This window comes from Physella acuta, unplaced genomic scaffold, assembly GCF_028476545.2.
Source record: "Physella acuta isolate Inbredline_101_S28 unplaced genomic scaffold, ASM2847654v3 ptg000488l, whole genome shotgun sequence".
Classification (NCBI taxonomy): Eukaryota; Metazoa; Mollusca; class Gastropoda; family Physidae; genus Physella; species Physella acuta.
In genome coordinates, this window is record NW_026732007.1 from 375,222 (window position 1) to 389,914 (window position 14,693).

The 14,693-nt window shown below is 35.1% G+C and overlaps 2 protein-coding genes across 2 annotated transcripts in view; both read right to left on the bottom strand.

Annotated features, from left to right (window-relative positions):
* LOC131944310 (uncharacterized) overlaps positions 1–5,876 on the bottom strand; it is a 30,724-nt gene extending 24,848 nt beyond the window's left edge. The window contains exon 1 of the mRNA XM_059304867.1: positions 3,908–5,876. Coding sequence (XP_059160850.1) covers positions 4,003–5,775 — 1,773 coding nt within the window. The 5' untranslated portion in view covers positions 5,776–5,876 and the 3' untranslated portion in view covers positions 3,908–4,002. The remainder of the gene's footprint in view (positions 1–3,907) is intronic.
* Positions 5,877–11,307: 5,431 nt separating this feature from the next.
* Positions 11,308–14,622, bottom strand: LOC131944317 (uncharacterized). Its single transcript, XM_059304873.1, has 2 exons — positions 14,547–14,622; positions 11,308–13,654 (listed from the first exon to the last, which is right to left on the bottom strand). The coding sequence occupies exon 2, from the start codon at positions 13,565–13,567 to the stop codon at positions 11,963–11,965; it is 1,605 nt and encodes a 534-aa protein (XP_059160856.1). The 5' UTR covers positions 13,568–13,654; positions 14,547–14,622; the 3' UTR covers positions 11,308–11,962.
* Positions 14,623–14,693: the final 71 nt, after the last annotated feature.

The window sequence follows — 14,693 nt, forward strand, 5'->3', positions numbered from 1 at the left end:
TCCCCCCCCCCCCCCACTCAAACTTTCGATTTGAACCCCCCTCAACCTTTCAATTTATTTTTCCAAACCATTTTGGCGCCCCAACATACGTCCCCCCCGCCCCCCCCCCTTCACCTCCCCCCGCCTCCCCTTTCCCCCCCCCCGCCTCCCCTTTCCCCTCCCCCCCCCCCCCGCCTCCCCTTCCCCCCCCCCCCGCCTCCCCACCCGCTCCCCCCCCCTCCTCGCTACGCTACTGCAGTGTCACTTATCGTCACAAAAACAGAGCCCACATTCAAAAATATGTTTCTTATCTTTTAAAAACACCGAAAACACCGATTTCGGACTATCCCTTCATATACTGACGTCACATGTGACCTACTCAACTCTACTTCACCTGCCCAGTGTCCCGCCAAGTCTCAGACAACATGTTTTTATCGTTTAAAAAACGATTCCAGCCGAGCATGTCTCTGACCACACTATCCTTTCATATGGTTAGGACAAAGAAACAGATGAACTCTACTTCACCTGCCCTGTATCCTGCCAAGTTCAGATAGGCAACTTTATCATTAACATCTAAAAAAAAAAATTGAAAAAAAATATCATTGACATATTGGTCTAGAACCTGTACCACTCGCATGAGAGCGGACTACGCTACAAACTTAGCTATTTACTCGTGACGTCACAAATGAATTTTTATACTATACTTTGATGCAACTTGATTTCGAGCGTCTAGTCTAGAAGTAGTAACTTTCAAATTAAATTTTATCTTAAATTAGCCAAACAAAGATTTATATAAAATAATTAAGGCCTGAAATAGATTCTAGATGTATTAAGGCCTGAAATAGATTCTAGATTTAGAATTTACATTGAGTTTAGTGACCTAGATCTAGATCTAGGCTAGATTCATAAATTTCCTTCGACAGCTGATCTTTAGATCTAGAGAAATTTATTGTAAAACTAAATGAAAAAAGACAGTTGAAAATTGATATAAGTGTTGGAACGTAATAAATACAGCAAACGGACGTATTGTTAAAGTTATGACCGACAGAAAATTAGATTTAGAACGCGTTAAACTTTGGAATGGGAACACAATTTTCTTCGATAGACGCCGCCATTTTATTGTACTAAAGAGTCAACAAAAAACTCTGACGTCACTATCAAGGGACGTCACTATCCCCACAAAGTTTATTCAAAGTATTAACATTTTTTAAAAAATACGGTTAATTCAACTATGAATAAATCAATAAATTAATTAACGTCTTTAAATAAATGTGTGATTAACAGTCTGTCTGCATTAAAAAATTATTCTCTACCTACATACTATTTTACAGCTCTCCAGATTGAGTCGAACATATCACAATAGTCAATCAGGCAAACAAACAAACAAACAAAAAAACAAAAAAATAAATATTCAAACATGTAAACAAACTTGACTTTTAGTAGTATATGGATATTGTGATTTTATCTTAATTTACTTAAGCTTTAGCTTCGAAATTACATTAAAATGTATGCGTGTTGATTAGATTAACATTTTTGTACCTAGCATTAGGTAAGATACAGATACATAGCATTATGATGACGACTTGATCGACAGCTAGGCAAGTATAAAAATAATTAATTGTACCAAACTTTTGAATTGCTGATGAAAACTTGCATAAAATAAAATTTTCATTTTACAAGCTTTTCTTACAAGCTTTAATTTAACTTTCTTCCTCGATCGATTGTCTGTCTGTCTAGATCGAAACGCCGAGGGAAATTTCAGACACTTCTAACTGACAGATTTGTTTCAACGTTGGTACTTGGTCCAAGAAATAAATACAATGCAACGTGACATTAAATTTGAATTAATTGTTTGCATTAATTACTTTTTTTAAAATTTAAAAAGTAGAAAATAAACTATACACTACAATTTCAATAACTATGAAGAAAAGCGCGAGTCTCTTCCTACATATTAGTAAAGGTATCCAATATATACTAAAATGACCCACGCTTTTCTGTATAGTTATTTAAATTGTAGTGTAGGCCTATAATTTATTTTCTACTTTTCAGTGCATTATTTCATAAAAGCTTGTTATTACAACGTTTTTTATGAATTTGTTTACAATTTTTTTTTTAACTTGCTTCTTCTGTTTGTCTTCTGTCTAAGAAAAATTATTTTAACAAATCTAAAAAAAAACGAAATCAAAATATTAACAAATCTGCAAAAATCAAAATCGCGATTTTAACAAATCTGCAAAAATCAAAATCGTGATTTAAACAAATCTGCAAAAATCAAAATAGTGGTTTTAACAAATCTGCAAAAATCGAAAACGTGATTTTTACAAATCTTCAAAAATCGAAATCGTCATTTGATCAAATCAGCAAACATCAACATTGTGATTTTAACAAATTTGCAAAAATTGAAATCGTGATTTTTACCAAATTTGAAATCATGTTATGAAGAAATTCTCAAAAAATGTGGTTTCAACAAATCTGCAAAAATAAAAATCGTGATTTTAACAAGTCTTCCAAAAATCGAACCGTGATTTTGACAAATCTGCGAAAATCAATATATAATGATTTTAACAAATCTACAAAATAAAAAAAAAATAACTGATTTAGAACTTTTACACCTACTTAAGCCGGAAAAAAAATAATTTTATTAAGGTCTGTATGTCTGTGTTTTTTGTTAGCTTGCGTGTGTGTGTGTGTGGGGGGGTGTCTAATTGGATGTTTGTCTTTGTTTACGTTAACACGATAACCTTATCGTTTCAGCTAGGTTTTCTTTAAACATTTTTAGCGTTTAAGGTAATCGAAAGTGTCACTAAATTTACTCTCGGTTTCTTAAAGGAAATAACATTATTACAGTTTCAGTTAGATAGACGACATTTTATAAATAAGCAAAATAAGCAAATAAGCAAAAAAGCTTATACATTAGGTTATGTCAAAGTTCAGGGGACTGGAAGTAGTACTTAATTTTATTTAAGATTTTCTTAAAAACAACAATGCGTTTTTTTACTATCTTCGTAGAAACTAAACAGGAAAATTTCGAACATCGATTAGCTTTAAATTCTTTTTTTACACGATTCTTTTCTATTTAAAAATTTAAATATAAAACAAAATGATTTAAACAATCACGCTTTATTCATAATGTTCTAAAATATATGTATGTACTCTTACTTTATATGCTGTCATAGTTAAAACATTCTTTAATTTTTATTACTTTATTCTGGATGAAATTTTCAAAGCGAGATCGGCGTAAAGTGGCTGGCATTTCGATGACGGGGTGCTAAACAGGAAAGTCCTATGAACTAAATCATGACAGTAACTCATCACTTCTACTTCTAAATTGTGCAGTTATAGAGCATTTCATAATTTATAATACTGTTTGATCCACACCAAACGCAAGAACATTTCTTTATAGAGGTCAACTACACCAGACGGAGACGTTTGAGGAACAAGTTGTCGGCGGATGTTGGGGTTATGGCTGTTAAAGAAAATTAAGTAGGAGTAAAAACTGTTGGGGTGACAGCTGTTAAGTTGACCGTCATTGCTGTTGAAGTATTGCTTGGAACTGCGGTATAGAAGACCACATTGGAAGGCAATACATACATTTGTTTAAGCAAGTCACATTACAAATGAAAATAGTAATAACGAATTGTAGAATAATATCATGTAAAAATTAAAATTTTAGTTTCAATAGAAATTTTTATTTATGTTTTGTTTTTAATAAAGTGTAAATGTTATAAGCATAATAAAAGACACAAGATAATGTGTAAATAGTGATGAATACACGTAAAAATTATAATAGAACTAGCTGGTCTTCGGTTAGATGGAATCAGATCTTGGTGGCTGATTGTACAGTAAATCGAAGAAATAGAATATTATCGTTGGACAAACGCTAAAGTTATATGATTCACTGAGCTAATGTTATTCTCACTTTGACGACATACGATGGTTTTCATTGACTGGCGACGTTTATTCCAAAGAATGGTGAAAGCAGATGATGGAACAACAGAAGCACTGCCAAAAACTCACAACTATTTACACGAACCAAGACAACGGAGCTATCACAGGCACCATATTTGTTGTCCACATCTCCTCCGTCGGCTCGACGACACTGATCTTCTCAAACAGTCCCGGCACGGACGACAAAATCGTCCAATTGGGCACACGGCTTGCTATACAAAACAAAGTCAGCTCATTTTTATAGCACACAGCTCCGTTTAGCATCAAATTAATATTTGTCCAAAGATGGACTACAGGGTTGAATTTAATTGCATTGTCAGAACCTCCCTTGATCGAAAGTAAAACTCCACTTGAGAGTAAAAGAAACGTGTCTTTGTCTTTGTGTATTGCAACAGCAATAAAATCTAATCTACCAACATTTGGTATTTTGGTTGCTGTTAGGGACTTAGTTTCCAGATTGTAAGTGTGGACTAGTAATTCGTTAGGTTGGTTTGTTACAAAACCTTCGAAAATAATCATCAAAATATCGTTTTCAAAAGCACAGGAAGAGAGAAAAACCCTTTCAGAGTTTAATACGACTGTGCTTAGTAAATCTGGATTCATAATTCGACTTCTAGTTGCAGCATATCGATCGTTTTCTTTTACGCAAAAAAATTTGTTATTCACACAGAATAAAGTTTTCAACGAGTTGTATTGACCGCACAATTCATACAATGTGGACAACGTTTTATTCTCGTTTAACAAAAGGACAGTCGCTAGGCGGCATTTGTGATTGGCGAAAGGACATTTTCTTAAGTACCTTTCGCATATGAAGCAAAGTTTAGACCCCAGCGAGGCGACAGACACAATGTTTCTGTATCGTCCTTTAAAATTCTCAGGCTTGATTTTACTAAAAGCCCTGTTCTCTAAATCGTAGAGGTGAAGACATGAATCCTCTTTTACGAACGCCAAGGCATTTCTCTTTCCGCTGCTCGCTCTAAGAGGGGTTAATGTTGCGCTCTCTAAAGGATACACCCCACACTTGTAGTTCAGGGCTTCTTGTACTCCGTGATAGGCATCTGGACATTGGATTATATAGGGGTTTGTGAGTAAACTCCTTAGGTAACTTTCTGTGGCTAAAGTAAGTTTGGCACTTGACATGAGTTTGGCGAGATAACTTGCTCGATCGCCTATCCGGCTACATTTTGTGACGTCACCAGTTTGTTCTTCGTTTTTGACGTCATCGTGCTGACCTTGTTTTCTGCCAGGCTTGTCAGTTGCTGTTTCGCCATCCTCAGCTACAGTTTCTGAGTCACAAATATGACCAACAGAAATAGTGACTTCACGAGAGTGACCCTCACTGTTCTGGAGTCCATCATCCTTACACGCGATTTTCTTTTCGCTGCAATCACGCGTCATACAAGCACCTTGTTTGTAATTATTTCCGTTTGAAACCCAGGTTAAAATTGACTCCAGAACTGAGTCCTCTGTTTTGATATTCAACTCGTCACCTTCAATACAAGATAACACTGAAGAAAAAGGCAAATTCAGAAACTCTTTCATTCTAAAAACGTGCTCGTAGTTTTTCATCATGAATATTAGCGAACCGTCTTTGACATTGTTAGAATTGTAATTGACAGCTTTTAAATAAAAATGCCATATGTTATCAATTGATAAATTCTCAATCACAAATTGTTCTATTTCTTTAAGATATATTGCTATATCCAGACGATTTGCCGCCTCCCAGATGTCATCAATGTTATCAGCCGTCAGACCATGGACACGCTGGTGGATGAAATTTAACACAACAGCGAAAGTCTCACTTGTCATACCCTGTAGCTCCACCCTCCCTTCTTTTGTCTCCCTCATGTTGCTTCTAAACAAGGCGTCGAAGTAATTTGAAGTTGAACTTAGGATTTCCCGGTGGCTTTTAAATTCAGTGCCGTCAACCACGATGGTGAAATCACATGATGCGTCGTTCGATGTTGGAGTACCAGCCATTTTTGAGTTTGTTGATGATCTCTTAGTGTACATCTGAAAATATATGTTTGTTAAGGTTAAGATTTAGTGAAAGCCTGTCGGTGTGGTGGGATGGTGGAAGTCATGACTCTAAAGACTCGAGCTCGAATCCCTGGATAGAGTCAGTACGGTGGCCCTGAGTCCACCCTGCACTGGTAGAAACCTGACTCACGTAAAGAAAAGATGATCGGACATAGTGCTGGCCACACGAACTACTCAAAATTTCACATCATCCGCGCAATAGAATGCCAACTTCTAAACAGTAACTTAACTACTTCTTTGTGATTGAATAAATTTACCAATCTTAGTGTAATTGTGAATAATATCAACGCTAGGATTAGGCACAGGAGAGTCATATCGTTTCACGGGTACTTTTTATTCACTCTATGCTGAGTAATGACAGAATATAAGTATCGTTGGAGATTAGCTTCTCATATTGTTTTTATGTACTACTTAAATATAACTGTTACTATTATATTTTAATTTTACTTTTCGGATTAGCGTTAGAGAATGATTAAATTAGTCTTTAAGGTTACCTTCAAGGGTAAGTTTAGTAATGGGTTGACTTTATCTGTCTGTATTATGTATAACTTACAGGTAGTAATTTCATTTCGTACCTTATGTTTCATACGGCTGATGAAGTACTGTTCATCTTTTGTTTACAACGGCAGATGAAGGTAAAGTACTATGCACAACAGTCCCTTTTATGAGACCAATACCCATCAGAGCTGTGTGAACTCAGGAAATACTCTATGGTTAGGTGGTGATCAGAGCTGGAGGAACTCAGTGACTTCCTACAAAGGCTTACATCTTAACTTGATAATTTCGGGTACTCTCGTGGATGTGGCTTGGTCTGATGGTAGAACTTATGACGTGTAACCTGAAAGTTAGAAAAACAAATGCGTCTAGGCATAGTGAACACACGGACACTGCTTTAGATGTCAAGTGCTCTATGCAACATTTAAGACAAACAACTAAAACGGGTTAATAAACAAGAGTAATTTTAATTAAACGTCGGTTTATTAAAACTAAAATAATTTGTATACACTATATACACAACACAGACTATTCTAAATATAAATACATACTCTAGTAATAAAAACTAGATTTCAGAAGAGGTTTCAGATATAATGAAGGGAAAAAAAACTTTCAACCTTTATTGTCCATTACAGGGTTGGGAAATCATAAATCTGTAGGGCTAAGTTTTATTATTATTTGATATATTATACATAAGCAGATTCTATTACCTTCACATTTTAAAAGATTTAAGTATAAAATTTTAGAGGCAAGTAATATAAATAAATAATAGTTGTCGAGTTATCATTGAAAATGTGCCATCCGTTCATTTAAAAAACAATGAGTGCGTTTTCATTTATAATCGCGACCAAGCAGACATTTTAGGAACCAAATTCTTGGTGCGAAGATGCGTAGATCTTAACTGACATAATGTTTTAATTTTTTTATATGAATGTGTAGACTTACATAATATGAGGGGGGGGGGGGGGGCGGTGCGGTTTTTCACCAGGTGAAGCCATTTAATGGACGCGACCGAGAAAGTATTCGAGAAGCCCATTAAATTATTTAAACATCATGCAAGGCGTAGTTACAATTAATATGGTTATAAAGTCCTGTCTGTGTGTTTTTTTTTTGGACTTTACTAAAGATTGGATGTATAGGATGTTTTTAATATTTTCGGTAACTATATAAACATTTAAAAAAAGCAAAAACAATTTGGTTTTCAGGTACTATGGCGACATAAACAACGACATCCTGCTATTCGATAGGCTGCCATATTTTTTATTGTACACATTGTAAGCGAAAAAAAATAGGAAAAACTAGGTCATGTGGTTTGAATTTGCAATGTTATTTAAAAATTTTATCTAAATTTTTGTAAACAAATTGTTATCGATCACGGAGTTCCTGTATAGTCAATCAATATTTATTTTACGAGAGTGAAACTTCCAGTTAAATTTACGCTTTATGAAAATAAATAGAAATGTAGTCTTAAACTCAACACATTTTTTTTCAAGTTCTCTTGAGTTTCAACTTTTATTGCATTGGGCGTAGCATTGCGAAGATACATCGCTGACTGTAATTAAGTCATAGTTATGTGCAAGAAAAATGCTTTTTAACCAGTTCATCCTATCTAAAAAGGTAGGAATTTAAAAATACGTAGTAATAAGATTAAAGCTTACAGGTCAGTTGTATTTGTTTTCATTTCATTTAGTTTATGTAGTGCTTAACTAGAGATCTACTGTTTAATCTAGGCAAATACTGAACGGCCGACAGTAACATTTTTTAAAGTATTCCTTTCATTTCTGGTATTTGCTCTATTTAAATCCATGATCAAACCCACAGCTAATTTTCTGCTGAGTTTATTGTGAATCATCTTTTGCTTTTGGTGTAAAGAACGATATCTAGGAAAATGTGGAATCTCAAAACTGCACAAGATAAAATTTCACAAATAGAAACTAATGATATTAATACAATTTAATTTTGCCATATTTCTTAAAAATATGTTTTATTATGCTAAAGTTCAGTACAGTAGCTCTTTGTTAATTTTTCCGTTGCACATTATTCCGTTGCGCATCTTTCCCGTCACATTCCAGGACACACCGACACGCCACTTTAGTAGAAATATTGTGATTTTATCTTAATTTACTTAAGCTTTAGCTTCGAAATTACATTAAAATGTATGCGTGTTGATTAGATTAACATTTTTGTACCTAGCATTAGGTAAGATACAGATACATAGCATTATGATGACGACTTGATCGACAGCTAGGCAAGTATAAAAATAATTAATTGTACCAAACTTTTGAATTGCTGATGAAAACTTGCATAAAATAAAATTTTCATTTTACAAGCTTTTCTTACAAGCTTTAATTTAACTTTCTTCCTCGATCGATTGTCTGTCTGTCTAGATCGAAACGCCGAGGGAAATTTCAGACACTTCTAACTGACAGATTTGTTTCAACGTTGGTACTTGGTCCAAGAAATAAATACAATGCAACGTGACATTAAATTTGAATTAATTGTTTGTATTAATTACTTTCTTTTAAAAGTAGAAAATAAACTATACACTACAATTTCAATAACTATGAAGAAAAGCGCGAGTCTCTTCCTACATATTAGTAAAGGTATCCAATATATACTAAAATGACCCACGCTTTTCTGTATAGTTATTTAAATTGTATTGTAGGCCTATAATTTATTTTCTACTTTTCAGTGCATTATTTCATAAAAGCTTGTTATTACAACGTTTTTTATGAATTTGTTTACAAATTTTTTTTTAACTTGCTTCTTCTGTTTGTCTTCTGTCTAAGAAAAATTATTTTAACAAATCTAAAAAAAACGAAATCAAAATATTAACAAATCTGCAAAAATCAAAATCGCGATTTTAACAAATCTGCAAAAATCAAAATCGTGATTTAAACAAATCTGAAAAAATCAAAATAGTGGTTTTAACAAATCTGCAAAAATCGAAAACGTGATTTTTACAAATCTTCAAAAATCGAAATCGTCATTTGATCAAATCAGCAAACATCAACATTGTGATTTTAACAAATTTGCAAAAATTGAAATCGTGATTTTTACCAAATTTGAAATCATGTTATGAAGAAATTCTGCGAACATCAATATATAATGATTTTAACAAATATACAAAATTAAAAAAAAAATAACTGATTTAGAACTTTTACACCTACTTAAGCCGGAAAAAAAATAATTTTTATTAAGGTCTGTATGTCTGTGTTTTTTGTTAGCTTGCGTGTGTGTGTGTGGGGGGGGGGTGGTGTCTAATTGGATGTTTGTCTTTGTTTACGTTAACACGATAACCTTATCGTTTCAGCTAGGTTTTCTTTAAACATTTTTAGCGTTTAAGGTAATCGAAAGTGTCACTAAATTTACTCTCGGTTTCTTAAAGAAAATAACATTATTACACTTTCAGTTAGATAGACGACTTTTTATAAATAAGCAAAATAAGCGAATAAGCAAAAAAGCCTATACATTAGGTTATGTCAAAGTTCAGGTGACTGGAAGTAGTACTTAATTTTATTTAAGATTTTCTAAAAAACCACAATGAGTTTTTACTATCTTCGTGGAAACTTAACAGGAAAATTTCGAACCTTGATTAGCTTTAAATTCTTTTTGTTTTTCTACACGATTCTTTTCTATTTAAAAATTTAAATATAAAAAAAAATGATTTAAACAATCACGCTTTATTCCTAATGTTCTAAAATATATGTATGTACTCTTACTTTATATGCTGTCATAGTTAAAACATTCTTTAATTTTTATTACTTTATTCTGGATGAAATTTTCAAAGCGAGATCGCCGTAAAGTGGCTGGCATTTCGATGACGGGGTGCTAAACAGGAAAGTCCTATGAACTAAATTATGACAGTAACTCATCTCTTTTACTTCTAAATTGTGCAGTTATGGGGCATTTCATCATTTATAATACTGTTTGATACACACCAAACGCAAGAACATTTCTTCACAGACATCAACCACGCTTTATAAGATCAACTATACCAGACGGAGAGGATTGAGAAACTAGGAGCAAGAAAAGTGAGCGGCGGATGTCAGTGTTAAGGCTGTTGGAGTGAAGGCTGATGGGGTGAAGGTTGTTGGGGTGAAGGTTGTTGGGGTTAAGGCTGTTGGGGCGAGGGTTGTTGTGGTAAAGGTTGTTTTGGTGAAGGTTGTTGGAGTGAATATTGTTGGGGTGAAGGTTGTTGGAGTGAATATTGTTGTGGTGAAGGTTGTTGGAGTGAAGGTTGTTGTGGTGAAGGTTGTTGGAGTGAATATTGTTGGGGTGAAGGTTGTTGGAGTGAATATTGTTGGGGTGAAGGTTGTTGGAGTGAAGGTTGTTGTGGTGAAGGTTGTTGGAGTGAATATTGTTGTGGTGAAGGTTGTTGGAGTGAATATTGTTGGGGTGAAGGTTGTTGGAGTGAAGGTTGTTGGGGTGAAGGTTGTTGGAGTGAAGGTTGTTGGAGTGAAGGTTGTTGGAGTGAATATTGTTGGGGTGAAGGTTGTTGGAGTGAATATTGTTGGGGTGAAGGTTGTTGGGGTGAATGTTGTTGGGGTGAATGTTGTTGGGGTGAAGGCTGTTGGGGCGAAGGTTGTTGGGGTGAAGGCTGTTATCCGAAAGGCTGTTGGGGTGGGCTGTTGGAGTAAATACTGTTGGGGTGACACTTATTGCTGTTTAAGCATTTTTTGGAATAGCGTAATAGAGGACCACGAGGGAAGCCAATAGGATGCATTTGTGTTTAAGCAAGTCACATTAAAAATGAAAGTAGTAAAAATTAATTCTAGGGGTATTTGTAAAACTAAAATCGTTTAAATTGAAATTTTTGAATTTTTATTTATTTTAATAACCGACTGCGTAAATGTGATAATCACAATAAAAGACAGAAGATAATGTGTAAATAGTGATGTATACACGTAAAACGTTATAATAGAACTAGCTGGTCTTCCTTGAGATGGAATTAGATCAAGGTAGCTAATTGTACAGAAGGGTCTTCTATAGCATCTACATCGAAGAAATAGAATATTACAGTTGGTCAAAAGCTGACGTTATATGATGCGCTGAACTACAGTTAATCTCACTCTATTTTTGGCATATTGTGTTTGACGACCTACGATGATTTTTCATTGACTGACAACTTTTATTCAAAACAAGTGTAACAGCAGACGATGGGACACCAGAATTCCTGCCAAAACCTCAGCGCTGATTACCCGAACCAAGACACCGGCGCTATCACAGGAACCATATTTTTTATCAAAATCTCATCACTAAGCTCGACGACACTGATCTTGTCAAACAGTCCCGTCACGGACGTCAAAATCGTCCCCTGTGGTATACGACTTGCGTTACAAAACAAAGTCAGCTCGTTTTTATAGCAAGCGGCTCCACTCAACCACCATTGAAAAGTTGTCCAAAGACGAACTACCGGTGTGAATTGTATTGCGCTGTCAGAATCTCTCTTGACCGATAGTAAAAGTCCATTTGAAAGTAAAAGAAACGTGTCTTTGTCTTAGTGTATGGCCAAGTTGTTGTAATAATGTCCATCAACATTCGGTATTTTGATTTTTGTTTTGGACTTAGTTTCACGATTGTAAATGTTGACTGTTAAATCGTTAGTTAGGGTATTGGCAATGAAATATTCGACGTTTTTAAACATCAAAATATCGGTTTGAAAAGCGCAGATGGGAACAAAAGTGTCACCGGTTTTTAATGTGACTGTTTTCAACAAATCATGATCTACTTTGCGACTTCTTTTTGAAGCGTAGCTATCGTTTGTTTTGACGTAAATAGAGTTGGTGTTTACGCGGAATAACGTTTTGAGCGAGTTGGGATTACTGCACATCTCATACAATGTTGACACTGTTTTATTCTCGTTTAACAAAAGGACAGTTAAAATGTTACATTTGTGCTTGGCAAAAGGACAATTTCGGAACGGTTTTTCGCATATGAAGCAAAGGGTCGACCCTAGCGAAACCACAGAGGCAAAATTTCTGTAACGTTCCTTTACACTTTTGAGCTTGATTTTACTGAAAGTCCTGCTCTCCAAATCGTAGAGGTACAAACCTTCCTTTCCAACAAACGCCATGGCATTTCTCTTTCCGCTGCACTTTCGAAGAGGTTTCAATGTTGCGCTCTTTAATGGATACTCCCCTGACTTGTATTTTAGGGCTTCCTGTACTCCGCGATGAGCATCGGAGCATTTTATTATATAGTGGTTTTTAAGTAAACTATTTAAGTAATTATCTGTGGCTAAAGTAAGTTTGGCACTAGACACAAGTTTGGCGAGATACTTAGCTCGGTCGACAGACCGGCTACATTTTGTTACGTCCTCTTTTTTGTCGTCATCGTGCTGACCATGTTGTCTAATGTTAATGCCAGGTTTGTCAGTTGCTGTTTCGTCAGCCTGAACTAGAATTCCTGAGTCACAAATCTGACCAACCTTTATGACGCTAAGCGACTGATCAGAAGTTGGAATGTCACGAGAAGAACCCTCACTGTTCTGAAGTTTAACCTCCTTATATGTGGCTCCCGTATCTCTGCGGTCAGGTTTGTATCTCCCACGAGAAACCCAGGTTAAAATTGACTCCAGAACTGAGTCCTCTGTCCTCACATTCAACTCATCACTTTCAATACAAGATAACACTAAAGAAAACGGCAAATTCAGAAACTCTTTCATCCTAAATACATGCTCGTAATTTTGCTTCATGAACATTAGCGACCCTTCTTTGACGTTGTTGGAATTGATTAGAACGGCTTTGAAATAAATGTGCCATAGGTTATCAATCGATAAATTTTCAATCACAAAATGTTCTATTTCTTTAAGATATATTGCTATGTCCAGACGGTTCGCTGCTTCCCAGATGTCATCAATGTTATCAGCCGTCAGACCATGGACACGCTGGTGGATGAAATTTAACACAACATTGAAAGTCTCACTTGTCATACCCTGTAGCTCCACCCTCCTTTCTTTTGTCTCCCTCATGTTGCTTCTAAACAAGGCGTCGAAGTATGCGGAAGTTGAACTCAGGATTTCCCGGTGGCTGTTAAATTCGGTGCCGTCAACCACAATGGTGAAATCACATGATGCGGTGTTCGTCGTAGACGTACAAGCCATGTTTAGACTTTAATGATGTCTCTGCGATCAATTCCGTTCAGCACTATTTCAGTGTCAAAATTGGTTCGATGATCTCATGGTGTACAACTGGAAATATAAATTGTCAAGGTCATTATGTGTGGACACGACTGTGTGTTGAGTTGATAGAACTCGCGACTGGTAACTCTAAGGTCTAGAACACGAACATTCTATGGTAAATCAGTTTTAGTTCAACTGAGTAACTTCCTTCAGTCTAACATCTAAACTTGATAATTGTGTCTACTCCCTTGGGAAGACTTGATCTGATGGTAAACCTTGCTATTGCTAACCAGAAAGTCTCAGGTTTATCCAAGAGCTGGTATTTTGGGGTGCTTAAAATTTTTTAAAGTAACAATTATTGTGGCTAGGTAAAGTTCTGACTGTTGTGAACTCACGGACAAGACTTTGGGTGTGATCCAGTGCAGTATGCAACATATAAGATGAACAATTACAAACGGGTTAAAAAGAAGATTAAATGAAACAGCAGTTTGTTCAAATAAAAGAAGTTTAAAACTATATACATTATCAACACAACCCAGACTATTCTAAATATAAATACTTACGCCAGTACCAGTAGAACCCAAACTAAGATACAGTGGCCATCTAACAGTCAGTAGAAAACATACCCACGCTGAACTTGTAGAAGAACTGGACTAAACTGGGACTATCACACATAATCTCACACATATTACAGAAAACGGGTATAAACCGGACTTTTACAAATCACAATACAGTTTAATATTATATAATATACACTATATACACGACACAAACTTTTCTAAATATAAATATATACCCGAATTAGTAAAGAAAAACTCAATACTGAAAAGAGATTTCAGATATGGCTCTCTAACTAAAGGGAAAAAACTAAGAACCTATATTATCCATTACAGGGTTAAGAAATCATAAAGCTAAAGGGCTAGGTTTTATTGTTATCTGATATATTAAACATAAATATTACCTGTAGAATAAGATTTTAGAACATTTTAAGTACAAACATTTCAGAGCCAAATAATGTAAATAAATAATAGTTGAAGTTACCATTAAAAGTGTGTCATCCGTTCATTTTAAAAAGAATGTGTGCATTGACTTTTATAATCGCGATATT